Genomic DNA, 16171 nt, shown 5'->3' with positions numbered 1-16171 from the left:
ACACATTCATGAATTACCTGTCAGACACGGTGGTGCTCAAACGCCAAGTGATGGTCCGGAAGAGAGATTATGAATTTGTGAGTTGGGGTTTTAGTACCATTGAGCCACAGAAGTAAAAAAAAAAAAAAGTATTCGTATTATATCCCTGCCTTTTTGTTTCCGCCTCGAAACAACTTGGCAAAAAGCTTTCTTGTTTGGGAAATATAATGGACGTCAAAACTATAATTGACTAGAGGTTTTTGGAATGAATTTACACCAGCTGTGAAATCACTGTCTGTGTGACTATGTGGTGTGAAGATGCATGGTGCAAATATTTTTAACAGATGCCAAATCCATCAGGCCAATCACACATCTGTTTGGTAAAGTAGTAATAATTAAAGATTGGAAAAAAAGATCCAGTTATACCAGTTTGATTCCAGATGAGATGGTGAGAATGAGAGCGTGTGCTTGGTCACAATTAGCAGAAAGTGCTTTGTTTCTGTATTGTGATAACAAAGAAGTCAGTGAATATGTTGTGTTAGTCTGTTCCCATTGTTTCGATGGGAAACATGTTCTATATTGGAGCTGGAGACCTTAAATATTTATGCATTCTGGCATTTTCCTTGTTATTTAAGCACAAAAATTTTTGTGAAAATAAACTGAATAGACAAACCAAAACGTTAAAATTCAAACTCACAGAAGCTTCAGTAACTATTATAGAATGTTTTGGGTTGGGCATTATGCAAAAACGTCTCTTTTCATTGACATGCACATTCCCTGATGACGATTTTTTTGAATATAGTTTCAGAGGTATATATACCTGTGAAAATCCACATTGTAATTGAGTGGAGTGACTGAGGGAGGGAGGTTTTGTTTTCAGCTCAATTTATGGTGCGTGGAAAAACTGCAGACCTTTTTAAATGTCAGCATCTGTCCACTGTTCGGTTATTTGTGGATAACACTATAATGGCAGTTAAGAATGAGGTGGACTACTGAAGTGAAACCTGTGCTTCAGAAGTACTTCACCTTGTTAAGCTCAGTAAGTTATCGCGGTTTATAGGTGGAGAAAGGCAAACACCACAAAAACTGCAGCCCCTCACTTGATGGGAGGGATTGTAGTTTTCAGGGTCAATGTAAAGATAAAAATTCTAAAGTAAGTTTACCAACTAAGGTGAGTAGAAACACATTAAGATTAAGATAATAAAGATAAGAGTCATCAGATAATAAAAATCTGATGAAGAATTTAAGATATCGAGTAGTTATTTGAGTAGTGACAAACATGAATTAAAGCTTCACACAAGAACATGTATTTTGAGGTCCATGAAAGCTCCCTTGTACTTCAGCCTCAAAGAGACCGTCACAATAAAAGTGCCGTCATTTGGCAAGGAAAGAGGTAAAGGGTGAAGTGACTGAAGTTGTGGCCCATATTGGGGGCATTGGCAGTCAGACAGTCATAACCAAACCAGCTTGAGTTTGATTAAATTAAAATCTGGCTCAGTTTGGAACTGTATTTGGGATTGACACTGGACCACAGTAGCTCTGACACGAATACGAGAACCGGGTGTCGAGACAGATGACATGAAGATGCTCGGGTTTTCTTTGGGAGTACCTAGTAAGGACAGAAATGATTACATCTGAGGGACTGCACATGGAGAAGAGTTTGGAGACAAGTGGAGAAGGCAGGGCACAGATGGTGGAGATTCATGGAGATATAATGTCGGGAACATGTTGGACGAAGAATGTTAGAAATGGAAGTACAGCTCAAAGATGAAGATGGCCATTGAGGTTCATGGATGTGGTAAAGGAGGCCATCAAGAGGTGTGACCAGGTGGATCAAACTAAGTTTAAGTCTGGGGTCTCAAACTGATCCACAGAAGGGCCGCGGTGGGTGTGGGTTTTTGTTCGAACCAAGCAAGTGTACATTGGTTAACTGATCAGGCGCAGCTGAAACAAGCACCGCCAGACTCACAATCAATGTGAACAAAATCCAGCACCCACTGTGGCCCTTTAGGGACCAGTTAAAGTGAAGGAGAGTGCCTTGCAGTGGCAGCCATTGACAGGAAATTACGAAAGGAAATGAAGTAGACTCGTACTGGACAAGACAGCTCCCATAATAATGATGACGAAACCAGATATTTGGGAAGATAAAAAAAGTTGACTTCAGGACAAGACAAGAGTAGAACATGTTTGAAATATGTGGATTGAGACAGTCAAGAAGACCAACATAAGTGTACAGAGTCCAACAACTTACAGAGTGTAGTGTAAAAGTCAAGAGAAGATCAGACTTTGTTGGAGTTGACTGACACTAGGACCAGCCATTGAGTACAACTTCATAAAGTTCTGATTAGACTTATAGGGCTTGAGAACAGATTAAGAATCAGTAATAAAGCTGGACAGGTTTTGTTATTTAATTTTCCTCCGAGCGGTTTCAATAAGAAAAGTTTGAGATGGGAATCTTTTCAGTTGATCTGGCTTCTGTGTCCAATTTATCTTGACAAGACCTTCTTCTTTTAGTGCATCCTTCCCAAAGCTTTATTGGCTGCTTCTCTGACAGATGACTCTGTAGTCGCAAGTGAGACACGGCCGCCCCCAGTAAACAACTTTTAATAATCACCCTACTGATTGAACACTGCGGTCGTCGTGCACATGAAACAAGGGGAACTATGATGGGGAGGAAACAGAGGCTTTGGTGGGAGTAATTATCCTGCTCTCCATCCCTTCCCGCGAATGTGATTCCCGTGACAACCTTCTTTCATCGCTCTCCATCCGCCCACACTCACACTGAAGTTAGCAGCGACTTGTGTGGGCTCGTCATTGACTTATTACGCCGTCAGATTTCTGGTGACCAAAGCAGCTCAGAACGTCGCTGGGAATCAGTCACGCTGTAGTTTGGAAAGTTGGTGTGAGAGACATCCTTCTTTCTCATCTCCTCCCCACCACCTGTCAATCAACTTAAGCATTTTATCTGTCAAAAAGAGCGTTAAGCAGCATTGGTTTAAAAAAAAACATTCAAAAAAATAAATCAAAAATGATCTTTTCACGACACAAATAGCATTTTGGAAATATGTTTGTTACATTTCTCATAATAATTTAGATATTTACGTTTCTCTTTTTTTTCTACGTCACGTGAGAAGAGCGGTGTGACTTGGGAGGATGATCAAAACAAGGTGGAGAAGGTGGATCAATTGATCCAATTTTTATTATGATCACGATTTTGCTTTCCTAAAATTATGAAGACGTGATAATCGTCATGAAACAATTATTTAGCCCAACGCCTGTGTCCCCAGCTTCTCTCATTCTGTCCCAGTTTACCCAAACTCTACACCACCTCTCCTCCCCGTGAAAATTGACAGGTGGGAAGCTATCTGCTACACAGAGTGAGCCCCTCAGCACGAAGCTCTGTCTGTCAGCGAGAGAACTCAAGCCTCTGGTTACCCCGGGCGGGGGACGCTAATATTAGCCACTGTTAGCTACCGACTCAGTCGTCTGCATAATGGCACCATCGTTTCTGCATCAGAACCTCCCAGGAGCGGGCGTTCATCCAGTGTTCTGAGTCACAACTGCTTGTTGGATATGTTTCGAAAACCGATGATTATTTGGAAGTGGATAACTGCATAAGAACAATCCCTTGTGCGCCACCTGAGACAGGGGTGATAAAATCAAGCGCTGCTTGTCATTCATCACGCTGCAGTGACGCAAGAAGAGCGCTCAAATAGAGAAGTTTTATAATCAAAAGAGTGACTTCTTTTCTCATTATCTCATGAGAAATGACTGAGAAAGGAATATGAAATCACAGCTTTCAACAGAACCACAGAAAAATCTGCGTCCCAGCCAAGTGCCTGCTCAGCTTGAAACATGGTCTCCTGTCGTTGCTGTCCTACAAAGCCAGACCGTACAGATTGGTGTTTCAAGAGAGAAACATTTCACCTACATGATGAAGCTTAAATATGATGAAGGTTAAATGGTACCATTTTTATTTACGTATTGTTGTAATGCAGTTCATTGCGCCATAAAGTTTGAAAATTCAGTGAGAGCAAAATCTTAAATTGTTGAATAGTTGTTGAATAATCATTTCAGTAATCATGATTATGAGTCAAAATAATCACGATTTAAATTTTTCCCATTATCATCCAGCCCTACGCTGACTGATCACCAAAGAATCATTGGTCTTTCTTCCTCCCCTTGTCTAAATTTCTGCCTCTAACCCAAACGATTTGCTTTCCATCCGCTTATCGTCTTCACAAGTAGCTTCCACTACTCATCAGAAAAGTTGATGGGTCAACCCCCTCACGTTCACCCTTGTCACCCCATAAAGGAGCCAAAGTAGCAAATAAATAGTTGTGTTGATTTGTGTGTGTGGACTCCTGCCACGGGAGGACACATTTTTGATATGTTAGTAAAAGAGGAAATAAAGAACTGGCAACTAAACCCAGACATAAATATTTTCTTGTATTATTATTGTATTGTTATTGTGTTTTATAATGGCCACTGGTTCTAAGAAGCTTAAGATACCTCCGAGTTTTGTTGAGAAAGTGCGAAAGTGCTGTTTGGTCTCCATGTGACTTGTCTGGTTGTGTTGTGCATTTCCGGTAATAATTTGGACTTGTTTCTTGTGAGTATTGTACTCTGACAGGCTACCTTTATGCATCCTTCTTTTCTAAATTATGATGGACAGAATTTCTTAACAGAGACACAGTCAGAATGTGGATCATCTCCTCTCAGTCTGAGACCCGTAGACCCGAGGTAGCCACTGCAAGTCAGGCGCTCCACCTTAACCAGTCTTGATGGCCTTGCTTCATAAACATTTTGTCCAAAAAAAAAAAAAAAAAAACTTTCTCTCCTCCTCATGTGTCCAAATCAGGAGTCTCATCTCTTCACTGAGTTTCCACCCTTCCACACATGAGGTTAGCCTCTGCTATATTGCTGATCGTGTGCTTCCAATATAGACCACAAATGCGAATTTTTTCTTTGTATGTATCCACATTCTCCTTTGTCAGCTCCTTCCGTCCCATGCCATTCATGCTATTTTAGCATCCATTGCTTGCTAGAGAGCCAATTTGGTGTAATTACAAAACTGCAGCAGACTAACAGCCAGAACAGCATGGCGACTGTGCTCATTCCACCTCAGGATGTCGCACAACACCATTACTACCAGGAGCTACCAGGTGTGATGGAAGTGCTAGCTTGAAAGAAGTCTAAGGTGGAACAATACATGGCAAAGAACCTCAACAGTTTCTTTTGCCTTGGTTTTTGTTAGCATGCCTGCACCAAGTTGATCTGTCAGCTTTTCACCATTAATTTCTCTGGAGCCTGTATTGCTTGATGGAGTTGACGCCACAGGAACAACAGCAAGACATCTCACACGACTTTAAGCACTCATCGGTTCACTTCGCTGAGCACTGTCTCAGCCTGCTGGCAAATGGACTATTAGGTGCACAGCGTGTGTGGCTTTTGGTTGTGTGTTTTATCCATGTGTGTTTTCCCATCTAAGTCTGTGAGCCACCATTACCTTTTTGTTCACGCCTGACTGCTAGAGGGAGGTTTTTTGTGCCATGTGAATTTCAGCTCACAAAATACAGCAGTCGTGAAGTGATTTGTTGTGGTGTCATGAAGACGATTGAACTTGTGAAAGTATATTCAGTGGTTGCAGTTGCCACTGTTGTGTGAACAACGGTTCAGAAGCTGATGTAAAAAACAAAAAAAGCAAAACAAGCAGTTAAGCATAATGTTGAGATGTGACACTTTGTAATTACTGTTTCCAAAATATACCTGGCGGATAGGTCATCTCACGCTGTGGTAACAGTGCTTGGTCCACTTGTCACATCAGCGGTCAAATACAAAGGAAATTCATTGCGGCCACTTTTACAAATGTCAGTGATCTTCTTTTTCTCACTCCTGATTACTTGGTGGGAGAATAAGCTGTAGGTGTAGAGCTTTGTCTATTGCCACAGCATCGTCTTCATTGAGACAGGACAATGATCTTTACACAGAAACTACCGTTAACCTCTCCGCTGTCAACATGTTGTCACTTACGTTGACTTTTACTTTCTGCTGCAGCTTGTTACAGATCACTAGTTGTTATACATTGCTGTTTTTAATCTACTATATTATCTAAATAATACAAAAAAAACCTTAACGGTTGCTCCTTTGTCTGCTCGAGGTTCAGCTCTTGCCTTGATTCTATTGACAAACTACTTTCTTCTAAGTGTCAATAGCTATTAACCACTTTCCGATGGCAAGTGAAGGAGTTTTTTTTTTTTTTTTTTAATTCTGTACAACGGAGTGAAAACTTCATGCGGACTGTGCAGACTCTGTTCATTCATTGTGCAAGCACTTGTTGCCTCTCTGGGTGCAGTGTTGCCACCTGTGAGCAACAGCAATTCCCCCCATGATGACAAGACGTGTGCAATTAAAGCGTATTAAAGTCATTAGCGCCACAGAAACGATAGTCAACAGATGGGTATGGTGGAGAAATGCACACATAATGAAGCTCTTTGGTTCCTTTCGTTGGATTAGCATTCATTATCTTGCATGTGTGTGCCTCTATATTTGCTTTTTCATTGCTCTTCAACACTGTGACATGGTTTAATGGATGAGCTCGTGCGCGGTCCTTCACAGGGGCCCTCCAATTTGCTCTCTTTGTTGGTTTCTGATGAAGTGGTGAGTGTCCATGAGTTGCCAGATGCTTAGATGGATGGGTGGAAATGCCAAGGGCTTACATGTGGATGAGCGTTGCCTTGGAAAAAATATATAAATCGATGTTGAGAGGACTCAACCCACCTGTATAACTGTTACCTATTATGTACATGTTTATGCTCTCAACTTCACCGGCTATTGAGCATGACAGTGTTGACTGTAATCAAACTGTTTTGTGTTGCTCACAGCTTTTTTTTATAACCATTAGTGTTGTTTATGCACTGAAAAAAAGCTTTGGGGACTCAACTGAATGATACCATCAATGCACTGAAAGACTCTTCTTTGTACTTATGTGACTGGTGTTGGGTGATGCATTAGCCGCTAATTGTGTAGAAGAATGGATGAAGATTAGCTCCTCAAAGCTTCATGCTTCATGTCCTTTCCATGATGGAGATGAAACCGTTCTCCTGCTGGAGGAGTTTCAAGTATCTTGGATGCTGTTCAAAAGTGAGGGAAGGATGCAGTGTGAAGTGGCCAGATGTCTTTCATTCATGAGGACTGTATTAGTCTCCTGCCACCTGTGGTCACAGCTTTGGGTAGTGACCTGAAGAACAATATTACAGATGTGTTTCCTCAGCTGTGTATGCGAACTCCTCCGATGTGGTATGAGCGATTTCACAAAAAGTAACGCCAGTTGAGGTAAACTCAGAAGTCTTGTCAGGACAACACCTGGACAACTTTTTGGTCAGGTGTTCTTGTGTGACAGGGATGGTACTGGTCCTCACAAAGGCACATTTGACAGATTGCCCTTATGTCTCTCATTTGACCTGAGAACACCTTGTTATTACCCAGAAGAGCGAGAGGATGTTTGTGAGGTCGAGGGAAGTCTGAGCCTCCTTACCATTCCACTGCTACAGAAATGAATGATACAGCTTCTAATTCTCCCCAATAATAGTAGACTCAGGAACTCAAACTAAAGTTCCTCACTCAGATCTGGAGGATTCATTTGCAATATCCCTGAGATGTCTTTTTGCATCTATGTTTCAAGAATGTAAAAATCTACTTACAAAGCTTGGAAATGCAGATTTCATCTTTAAAGGATCTTGATCATTCGCTGTGGGGCTTTATAACGTGGTTCCAGCACTGTATCAGCATAAATCTGAACCCTCCTTTTGGGAAATTATTATGTGCGTCTTGTGTAAAAGACATCTGGTTCTGAGCTCCATAAGTCAGGTCTGTCGTCCGTTAACTGGAGCACAAACAGGACGGATAACATGATGGCTAGTTCCTGCCACTGTGGAATTCAAAGTCATTTTATTGGAAGCTACATTTGTATACGCTCACAGCTCCGCCAAGCAAAAATAGGACTACATGAATCTGACATGTTCGATAGTGTGATGGTGAAAGGCCCATCTGTGACCCCTGGGTGACCCAGATCCATTCTTGAGCAGGATTGGCTTGTCTGAGTGCATACTTAGTCTCAAGCTGTCGATTTAACTACCAGTGTGAGTCTGCAGAAATGCTTCTCAGACTGTGAAAGCTCAAAAACGGGTTTCTGCTAAGCCTTCGGCGGAAAAGAGCAGTCTGGATGTACACAGTGTCTCGCCCCAGGCAACAATGACCTCAGGGATGAGGAGTTCTCGCGAATACACTTCTATTTGCATTCAAACAGGCTCAGAATGTACCTGACCGGCTTTCCTAGAGCTTATCGACTCTTGAATCGTGGCGCCCTTCACCACTCTTAGTCTATTTAATCGCAAAGCTGCTGCTATTTCAACTGTTGTTGCCATGAAGGGTCCACGCGTGGAGACGTTCCATTAGCATAAGCAGACGCCGATGAAGCCACTCACACGGCGCGGAGATGCGAGCCAAACCGTTGGATTTTTGTGTGTGAATGTGAGCCGAGATGGGTGATGAAAGGGAGAGCTGATGGTGACGCGCTATTGAATACAGATGAGAGGAAGCCAGGCTGAATTCTGATCTGGCCTCTTTCTCTCTTCCGCTCCGTCTGTGAGTGAAAACACTTCAGAGAAAGTGTTTCTTTCTCAACCACGGGGGGGAGAGCCATTAGGTCAAGCTCTCAAAGTCGACTTGGTGCACAAAAGGGGGCATCTTTATGGGCTATAAAACTGACTTGGTTGAGGTTTTGTGCTGTTATTTAAACAAAATCCCACCTGACATGCAACAAAGAGAGCATGATTTGTCTTTGACCGTCCTCAAATCTCCCACAGAGATAATCAGTGGAGGGATGTTTGTTTGTCCTAATTTGCTATTTGCTCAAGAGAGTTTTAATCATTCAGGAAGAAGAAAATGCTTTTATTCCTGGTATTTTCTGATGTCTGATACAGTATTACCTCGCTTTGTGAGCATAGTTCATTCTGAACAACCTTACGTGTCTCAAAACCTTGAACTGAACTGTTACTGTAGGGATTTATTGTAAGCACGTCTATTGTGAAAACAGATTGTTCATCTGAGATTTTTGAGATCAGTATTTTATTAAAAATCAACTCACGACGGTGCTCCAACGTCATTTAAAGAAAACAAAATAAACTCAAATGGCCAGGATCAGACCCCTTTTGAGTGTTGCCAAAACCCATACATTTCGCAAGTAATGACATAATAAAGAATGTAAAAATTGGGGCTGCACCAACACCATTTTACCAACAAGTGAGAGTACTAGCATTTAAGTACTTGCTTGTCCATGCATGGGTCATGCTCACAAGTTTCACTGCAGTCCAAACACAAATTTTTAAAAATTGTCATAAACTACCAAGCACTCAAGCCAGGTATCAGCACATCCCTAGTTAAACATAATAAAACAAATCTGGGCAAAAATACAAACAAACTTTGAATTAACCGTGAAACAAAACTATCATTTTGTAGAAGTACACACAGAATAATAATTCTATCACTTACGGTGTGGCAAAAGACAAGAAAAGCAAAACATCAGTGTTGAGCAATAACCCACTGTGTGGATGGAAATGAGCAGTTTGGCAGAGGTATGCGCTGTCTCTGTGCCTTTGAAGTTGTTTGTACGTGTGTCTCACTTCACTGTAAATACTACCAACCCAACCCTGAGTTATGCCTGGGGACTCATCGATTCTTCTTAGTGGCGAAGAGCTCTGTCATCGACCTGAGCATTGCTGATGCCCCTGCATAGACAGACATTTGCTGTGGTTCTATGGTTCCGCTTGGTCACATTTTTTTCTCCGGAGAACAACTTTACTCTGGCTTAGAAATGTCTCAGTCTTTTGATGAAATTGACGGGGAAAGGGAACCTAATCAAAGTTATCGGTGATTAAAAAGCCGATTACCTGCTCGCAGCAACAAAGGAGGCGAGATCATGTGCTTATGAGTATTACCATTGGTTGTGAGCCCAGTTGTCATGACGATGATTCCTGGTTTGGTAATGAAGGCTACGCACGCACACACGTCCACACGTGTACACACCGACTCAGCTAACCAGCTCCATTCCCCACGGAGGGATGGTAGAAATTAGTGGAGGAGATTGAACCAGTGCGGCGGCGAGGGAGCGTGCTCTGCGTTTCATCGCCTCTGCGCCAATCTAGCGGATCTGTGGGAGAAAAGCGGGCGCCGGGGCCAAATTGTAGTCGACATTTCTTTCTATCTTGATTTCTTTTCTTCTCCAATATCCACATCCTGTCCTTTATCTGGGGTGCTGCTGTTATTAAAGCCTTGACTGAGTTAATAACATCTGTGTCACATTCGCAGCGGCCGTCCGACTGTTCCTGACGCCCACACAGCAATTACTCCCGCGAAAGATGTTTTCTCACAACTTAACTCTCTTACTTTGAGTTTCATCTTCTTCTTTGGATTCTTCTTCTTGTTCTTTGGATCCTTCTTTGGATACTGCCTCAGTTTCATACCAGAGTATTCGACTATGAGACTCGATTCCTGCCAAACTCTGGAGTGTTTTGACTCTCACTGCATTTCCGCCACTAATTGATGTTGTGAGACAGTTGGAGTCTATCCCAGCGACTTGAGGTGGGGGGGTGGGCGTGAGGTAGTGGGGGAGAGGAGATTTCCAGTCCATCTGAAAATAGACAGCAACCACTCCATCACACGCGCAGACCCTGTAAGAGTTTCAAGCCATTAACCTCCTTATTTTTTTGTGGGAACCAGCGTTTCTCTTGCCTGGAGGCTCCTCTTCTTATCAATAAAAAAGTGAGGTGATTTCTAGTGAAAGAAGTTGTTGCTCTCATCTTCACTGTACAATATCGAAACTCTTTCTCTGCTAACTTTCTTCTCTCTTCTTCTGAACAGGGCCTGATGATTCTCCTCCAGAACCTTCCCACAATGCACTGGGGCAACGAGGAGGTGAGCGTGCTGCTGGCTGAGGCCTACAGGTTGAAGTTTGCCTTTGCCGACGCCCCCAACCACTACAAGAGATGATGAGCCGTCGTTCGTCATCATCCTGCCTTTCTTTTTTTTCTCCCCATCGAACTATGAGGCAACTTTTTTCTCATTTGAAGGAATACTGACTTTCTTGCCATTTCCTCAACTCTACCCTTTTTTTTTGGCAACTATGAGATTTAAATCTACCAATGACTCACAGGTGCAGGTAAGCCGATCATGATGATCCAGAGCCTTTTTAAATTATTGTTTCCGTCTAATATGCTTCTGTTTCCATCCTGGGACGACGTGATGTTGCTCAGAATCAGATCTTAATTGTTTTTCCCATTTTCCGAGGCAATACTTTTTTGGAAGAGCGTTGAGTGGGGACGGTTTACATGTCTGAGACCTATCAATTTGTCTTCTTTTTTTTTTTATAAACATCACGACGGGGTTCTGAACATGAAAAAACACGCGTTTCATGTTAGGGTTGTTGCACTGAATGAATTGTCCTCTGCCCCCTTTAGTAACATTTCGTCTCAATCTCAGACTACCTCAGAATGATCAGACTAAGGACCCAACTTTTCCATCACATTCTCCATCTGAACACCCGTTTTCCAACGTCAAAACATTTTCGAGAAATTCACACAGAAGCAGCCTTTATATATATATATATATATATATATATATATATATATATATATATATATATATATATATATTCTTATTTTGTCTTAACTCAGTAGTTCCAAACATGAGCACAGCATTGTAAATAAGATGTGAATCTGGAAATATATTAAAGTGAAGTAAAGCCCATCAATGTGCTTTATCCAACATGACACTTTCGTTGTTTTAATGACAACACCGATTACCAGTCAGCGGGGTCCACTGAATTCTCTTCCTGCGGGTGATTATTTCCGGTACTGTTACTGATTGTGCTCCAACCATCCCTTGCAACAGAGTGACTTATGCAGATTGCAGTGTGTGACCACAGCAGAAGCAAATCAGAAGGTCCACAACCACTCCGTATATTCAGCTTCTGCAGAACTGAGCCGATCATTCAAACTCTAGACTGTCAACATTTTCCTGAAAAGACCTCCAGCAACTGTAGACATCCATGAGGTTTAGACATTGGAGTCCAGCGGTCCCGCCAGACTCAGTCCTCGCTACCCCTCTTGTCCTCATTTACTGTACCCATAAACCTCACTGGTGTCCTGCTCTGTTATCCCCATCTCCAGCATTCTTCATCCATTCTTATTATTCCCCTCCCCATGTGTTCAAACCATCTCGAGTCCTGGCCTCCAGAGCTTCACCTCCAAATATTGCCAACCTCTGGAATACTCCTTCCTTAGTCTCTCACCAGGAAAACCTCTCTACCTTCATCCCTATTCTAGCTTCCTGTGTTGAAAACCATCCTTCATAGCAGCTCACCACTGTCCCATGAAGCTTCCCAGTCATTCGCCACAGTAGTCTCCACCCATTCCAGTCTGCTCACTCTCTCGTCTTCACCTTTCTCCATCTATATCTATAAATTTGGATGATTGACCAATGAAAACCAATGAATCTGTTGTTTTGCACTCTGCCATCTTTTATTTATGATGCTAGTGCTTTGACGTAAAGTGACTCAAGCTTTCTCTGTTGGAATACATTACGACCACCAGGCGTGCTGAGGAAAGAAAAGGAAAGATTCTGTTTCTTTGAATGTCTCAGTGCTTCTTCTTTGTGAGAGCTGTCAGTTTTTGATCATACATTTGGACTGCTGTTTTATTTTCCTTCTCCCCACCAACTCCTCATCTCCTATTCTGTCAGACATGGAAAACGGCACATAATCTGGGAGCCTCCTTTCCTATCCTCCGTCTTCTTTCAAAGAGCATTTTGGTGAAACTTGCTTCTTCCTTTTTTCTCCTTTGATCTCGTACATGTCTGTACATGTGCTGGAGAGTCATGCTACCAACCCTGAACAACGTTAATCATTTAAAACAATACAGCGAATACATTTGCGGAGGATGTGTTCTGTTTAGTTTCTGGATGATGGCGAAATGTCACAACTCAAAGCAGCTTAGGTTTTCCCTTTGTTTAGCAATACTTATGCAGCGTCAGTTGAGAGACTTTAGGCACAATAAATGAATCTAAAAGTTGGTAGGACTAACAATATTTTAGGAGAATAAGACATTTTTCATGACTTGCGTAACATCATTATGTCTGTCTTCTGACCGAGAGTGTCAGGTGTCAGAGTTGCTTAGTCTTCTTTTGTTTAACATTGATGCGGCATCAAAGAGAACCTTAATTTGGAACTTGAATATTGTGCCATATGTGTATATTGATTTATATTTTTTTATACATTATATAAGTCTATACATTAGCCAGAAGAATGATTTCTGAAGATTTGTTCTTATTTATTTGACACACAAAATGTCCAAAGAATAAGACACAAGGCTCATATCTCACTGCTCCCCACCACATGCCAAATGATAATGTGTGTTTACCCCTATTTCTCAAGGTTGTCAATTGAGCAGTTGTTGGCAGAACTAAATTACTTTGGTGAAACTGTCTGGATCTGTCAAACTTCATTCTGTGTGCGTTGGTAAATGTGATGAAGCTCTATTTCTGTCACGTTGCTTCACCTGTGAGTCACTGCTTTTAGCTTTCATTTCTAATACATGCTGCTCACAAGCCAGTGAGTGGTGCTGATCGGGGGTTGTTCAGAACACCACCGTTGTTTTCAAACGCTCGATTTGAGTTCATTTATTGAGACGACCAATACTGCTGTTGTTTTGCTTTAGAATTGGCACCTCAATCAATGGTGGGTACACGCCTTTGCCACTGATCAAACTTTGCATTTACATTTTATGTCACAAGACGAAGAAGGTTGGAGGCACTCTGCACTAAATCAGTTATCGTGACGTCTCACTTTGGATGTCAGAACTAGAAATTGTGACGCTTGTCTTCCACAATAAATTGTTTATTCAATTGTATGTGAGAAGTAGCTCCCAAAACTATTGATCGGACCCCAGTCATCATACGTTGCTTTGATTTTTTTAACCAGATGTTACTGTGTCATGTGACACTCATTAGTCAACGGTCAGAAACCACACTGTCTGATTCTCTAACACTTGCCTTTGCTTTTTTTATTTGCTCTGTTGTTTGCTCAGCTCAACTCCACCAGACCAGAATATGACTGGCTGAATACTTACCACACAGTACATACCAGAGTTTCTCGAATTCCTTCAAATTGTGTATCTATGGTGATGAGCCACAAATGGGTTGTTTGTTTTTCTTCAGACATGAAACCAAACTTGAAGTAGGTGTGTGAAAGAGTTTCTGAAATAGATGTGTACAGAGATCTTGAATGTAAATAAACATGTATATAAATCTGATTTGACAAAATGACTTGTGATGAATTTGTGTACTCACTAGTGCTTTTTTTCCCCCTTGTGGCACGTGTACTTGATTTCACAGTTAAACACAGGCTCCCAAACGCTCGAGTTACGCGTTAGAATTAGTGAAGATTCAAGTCCAGAAGTTTTTTTTTTTCCCTCCTCTCATAAAGTCAAACCAGGGAAAGGAGCTCATTTTGGACAGTACCTGGATATATGTCATCGGTAAGTTTAAGCCAAGACACGCGATGTCTGACAAAGGTTGTCCAGGATCTGTTTTGTTCTCTCCATGTCACTGTTTTTCATCCTGCGACCTGATTTTTTTTCACTCATTTCTTGTCTTCAGCCCTCAGTGTGCTAGCAGTGACGGGGCTGTACTGTACGTCTTGTCATTCGTGTAGACAGTATCCATGTGCTGTGAAAGTGTGGTTTCTAAAATTACAAAACCTCTTCCTGCTTCTGGGCGTTGCTCCATGAGTCTCACCAGAACCTTTAGCCAGTCCACCAAAGAGGGCTGATCATGGAGAGGGAGACCATTGAATAAACCCTCAGAATCATGTGGGAAGAGCAGCAGTTCCCATCCTGGCTCTACACCGTGTTGGAGTTTCCCCCCAGAACCCCAAGACTGTTGGCTTCTTTAAATCTCTGTTGTCGTTGAACTCCTCACCACTGGAAATCTACATCTGGATCAGCCAGAAAGCCTCTTCCCTCTGCCTGCAGCTTCCTCTGGAGCCAATTATCGATCAGTTTGCAGCTCGGCTCTGTTCTGGCCAAAACATCTGATGGAAACTGAACGATCGATAACCCTGCCTCGGGTCTGGGACCCTCCTGCCTTTGAACATGGATGCAGTTTGATGAGCCTGGAGGACCGTCCAAGTTGTTCCGTCCAGTATCTCCTCTCCGTGTCTGCTGAAGGAAAAAATACATATTTGAGAATTTTGGATTCAACGGTGCATGTTTTCCGTGGACACCGCCGAGCAGAGTTTGGAACGTCATTTATGACTTCAAATTGTTTTCCAGTTGCTCTGTTTGAGGGGGGTTTGTTGCCGCTCTAACAGGATATCTAATTCGAGACCAGAGGCCTTTGAATGTAGTGGAACTGCTGACTCATCATATGCGCCAGAGCTTCTGTCAGATCCACTTGACCACAGTCGTCAGTGCTGACACGTCCTGGTGACCAGCACAGACTTTGGGCTGCGTGTCACTTTTGGTCCGTCATGAACCCTGGTGGTAAAAAGCAAATCCCTCAGGCGTTGGTCATTCTTTCTTCTGCCAACTGGATGGATTAGATTTAAAAAATGTATTTTTTAAAATGCACATTTTAGACATGAATTATGCTCTAAATTGTTGCAAAATTAAATAAAGTTGAATATGAGGGAAGAAATCATTTTATTAAAAGAAGATTCTTAGATGTGAAAACCTGAAAAACCTAGCTAAAGGCCATCTTTGCTCTGGTATTGGGAGAACAAAGCTCAATTTCAGCATGAAGTTGGTGAAAGAGTCATTGCTTCTGCTGCTTCTCCAGTAAAACGCATTACTCCGGACAGCACTTTATCAAAGATTCAAACCTGTCTCTGGAAGTGGACCCCTGACCTTTCGGAGACAGCTTCTTATATTGTCTGAAGACTTACGTGTTTGAAATATATGCACGAGTCAGGAAAGTTGAATGATGAAGTTGTTCATAAACCAGAAAAAATAAAATAAAATTACTCATAAATAAATGTCTTTTTTTCCAATGGAACAACAGATTTTCGAGTGATGTTTTCACCGGGATAAGTGGACAACATTGACTCAGGGCCCTGTTTTTTTGTTTCTGTAAAATGAGT

At 42.0% G+C, this 16171-nt stretch overlaps 1 protein-coding gene across 4 annotated transcripts in view; it reads left to right on the top strand.

Annotated features, from left to right (window-relative positions):
* tbc1d22a (TBC1 domain family, member 22a) overlaps nt 1-14355 on the top strand; it is a 124213-nt gene extending 109858 nt beyond the window's left edge. For all 4 annotated transcript variants that reach the window (XM_053862450.1, XM_053862452.1, XM_053862449.1 and 1 more), the window contains one exon: nt 10900-14355. In XM_053862450.1, coding sequence (XP_053718425.1) covers nt 10900-11028 — 129 coding nt within the window. In that variant the 3' untranslated portion in view covers nt 11029-14355. The remainder of the gene's footprint in view (nt 1-10899) is intronic.
* Nucleotides 14356-16171: the final 1816 nt, after the last annotated feature.

This window comes from Synchiropus splendidus, chromosome 4 (genome assembly GCF_027744825.2).
Source record: "Synchiropus splendidus isolate RoL2022-P1 chromosome 4, RoL_Sspl_1.0, whole genome shotgun sequence".
NCBI lineage: Eukaryota > Metazoa > Chordata > Actinopteri > Syngnathiformes > Callionymidae > Synchiropus > Synchiropus splendidus.
This window is presented reverse-complemented; position numbering and strand designations above follow the sequence as displayed.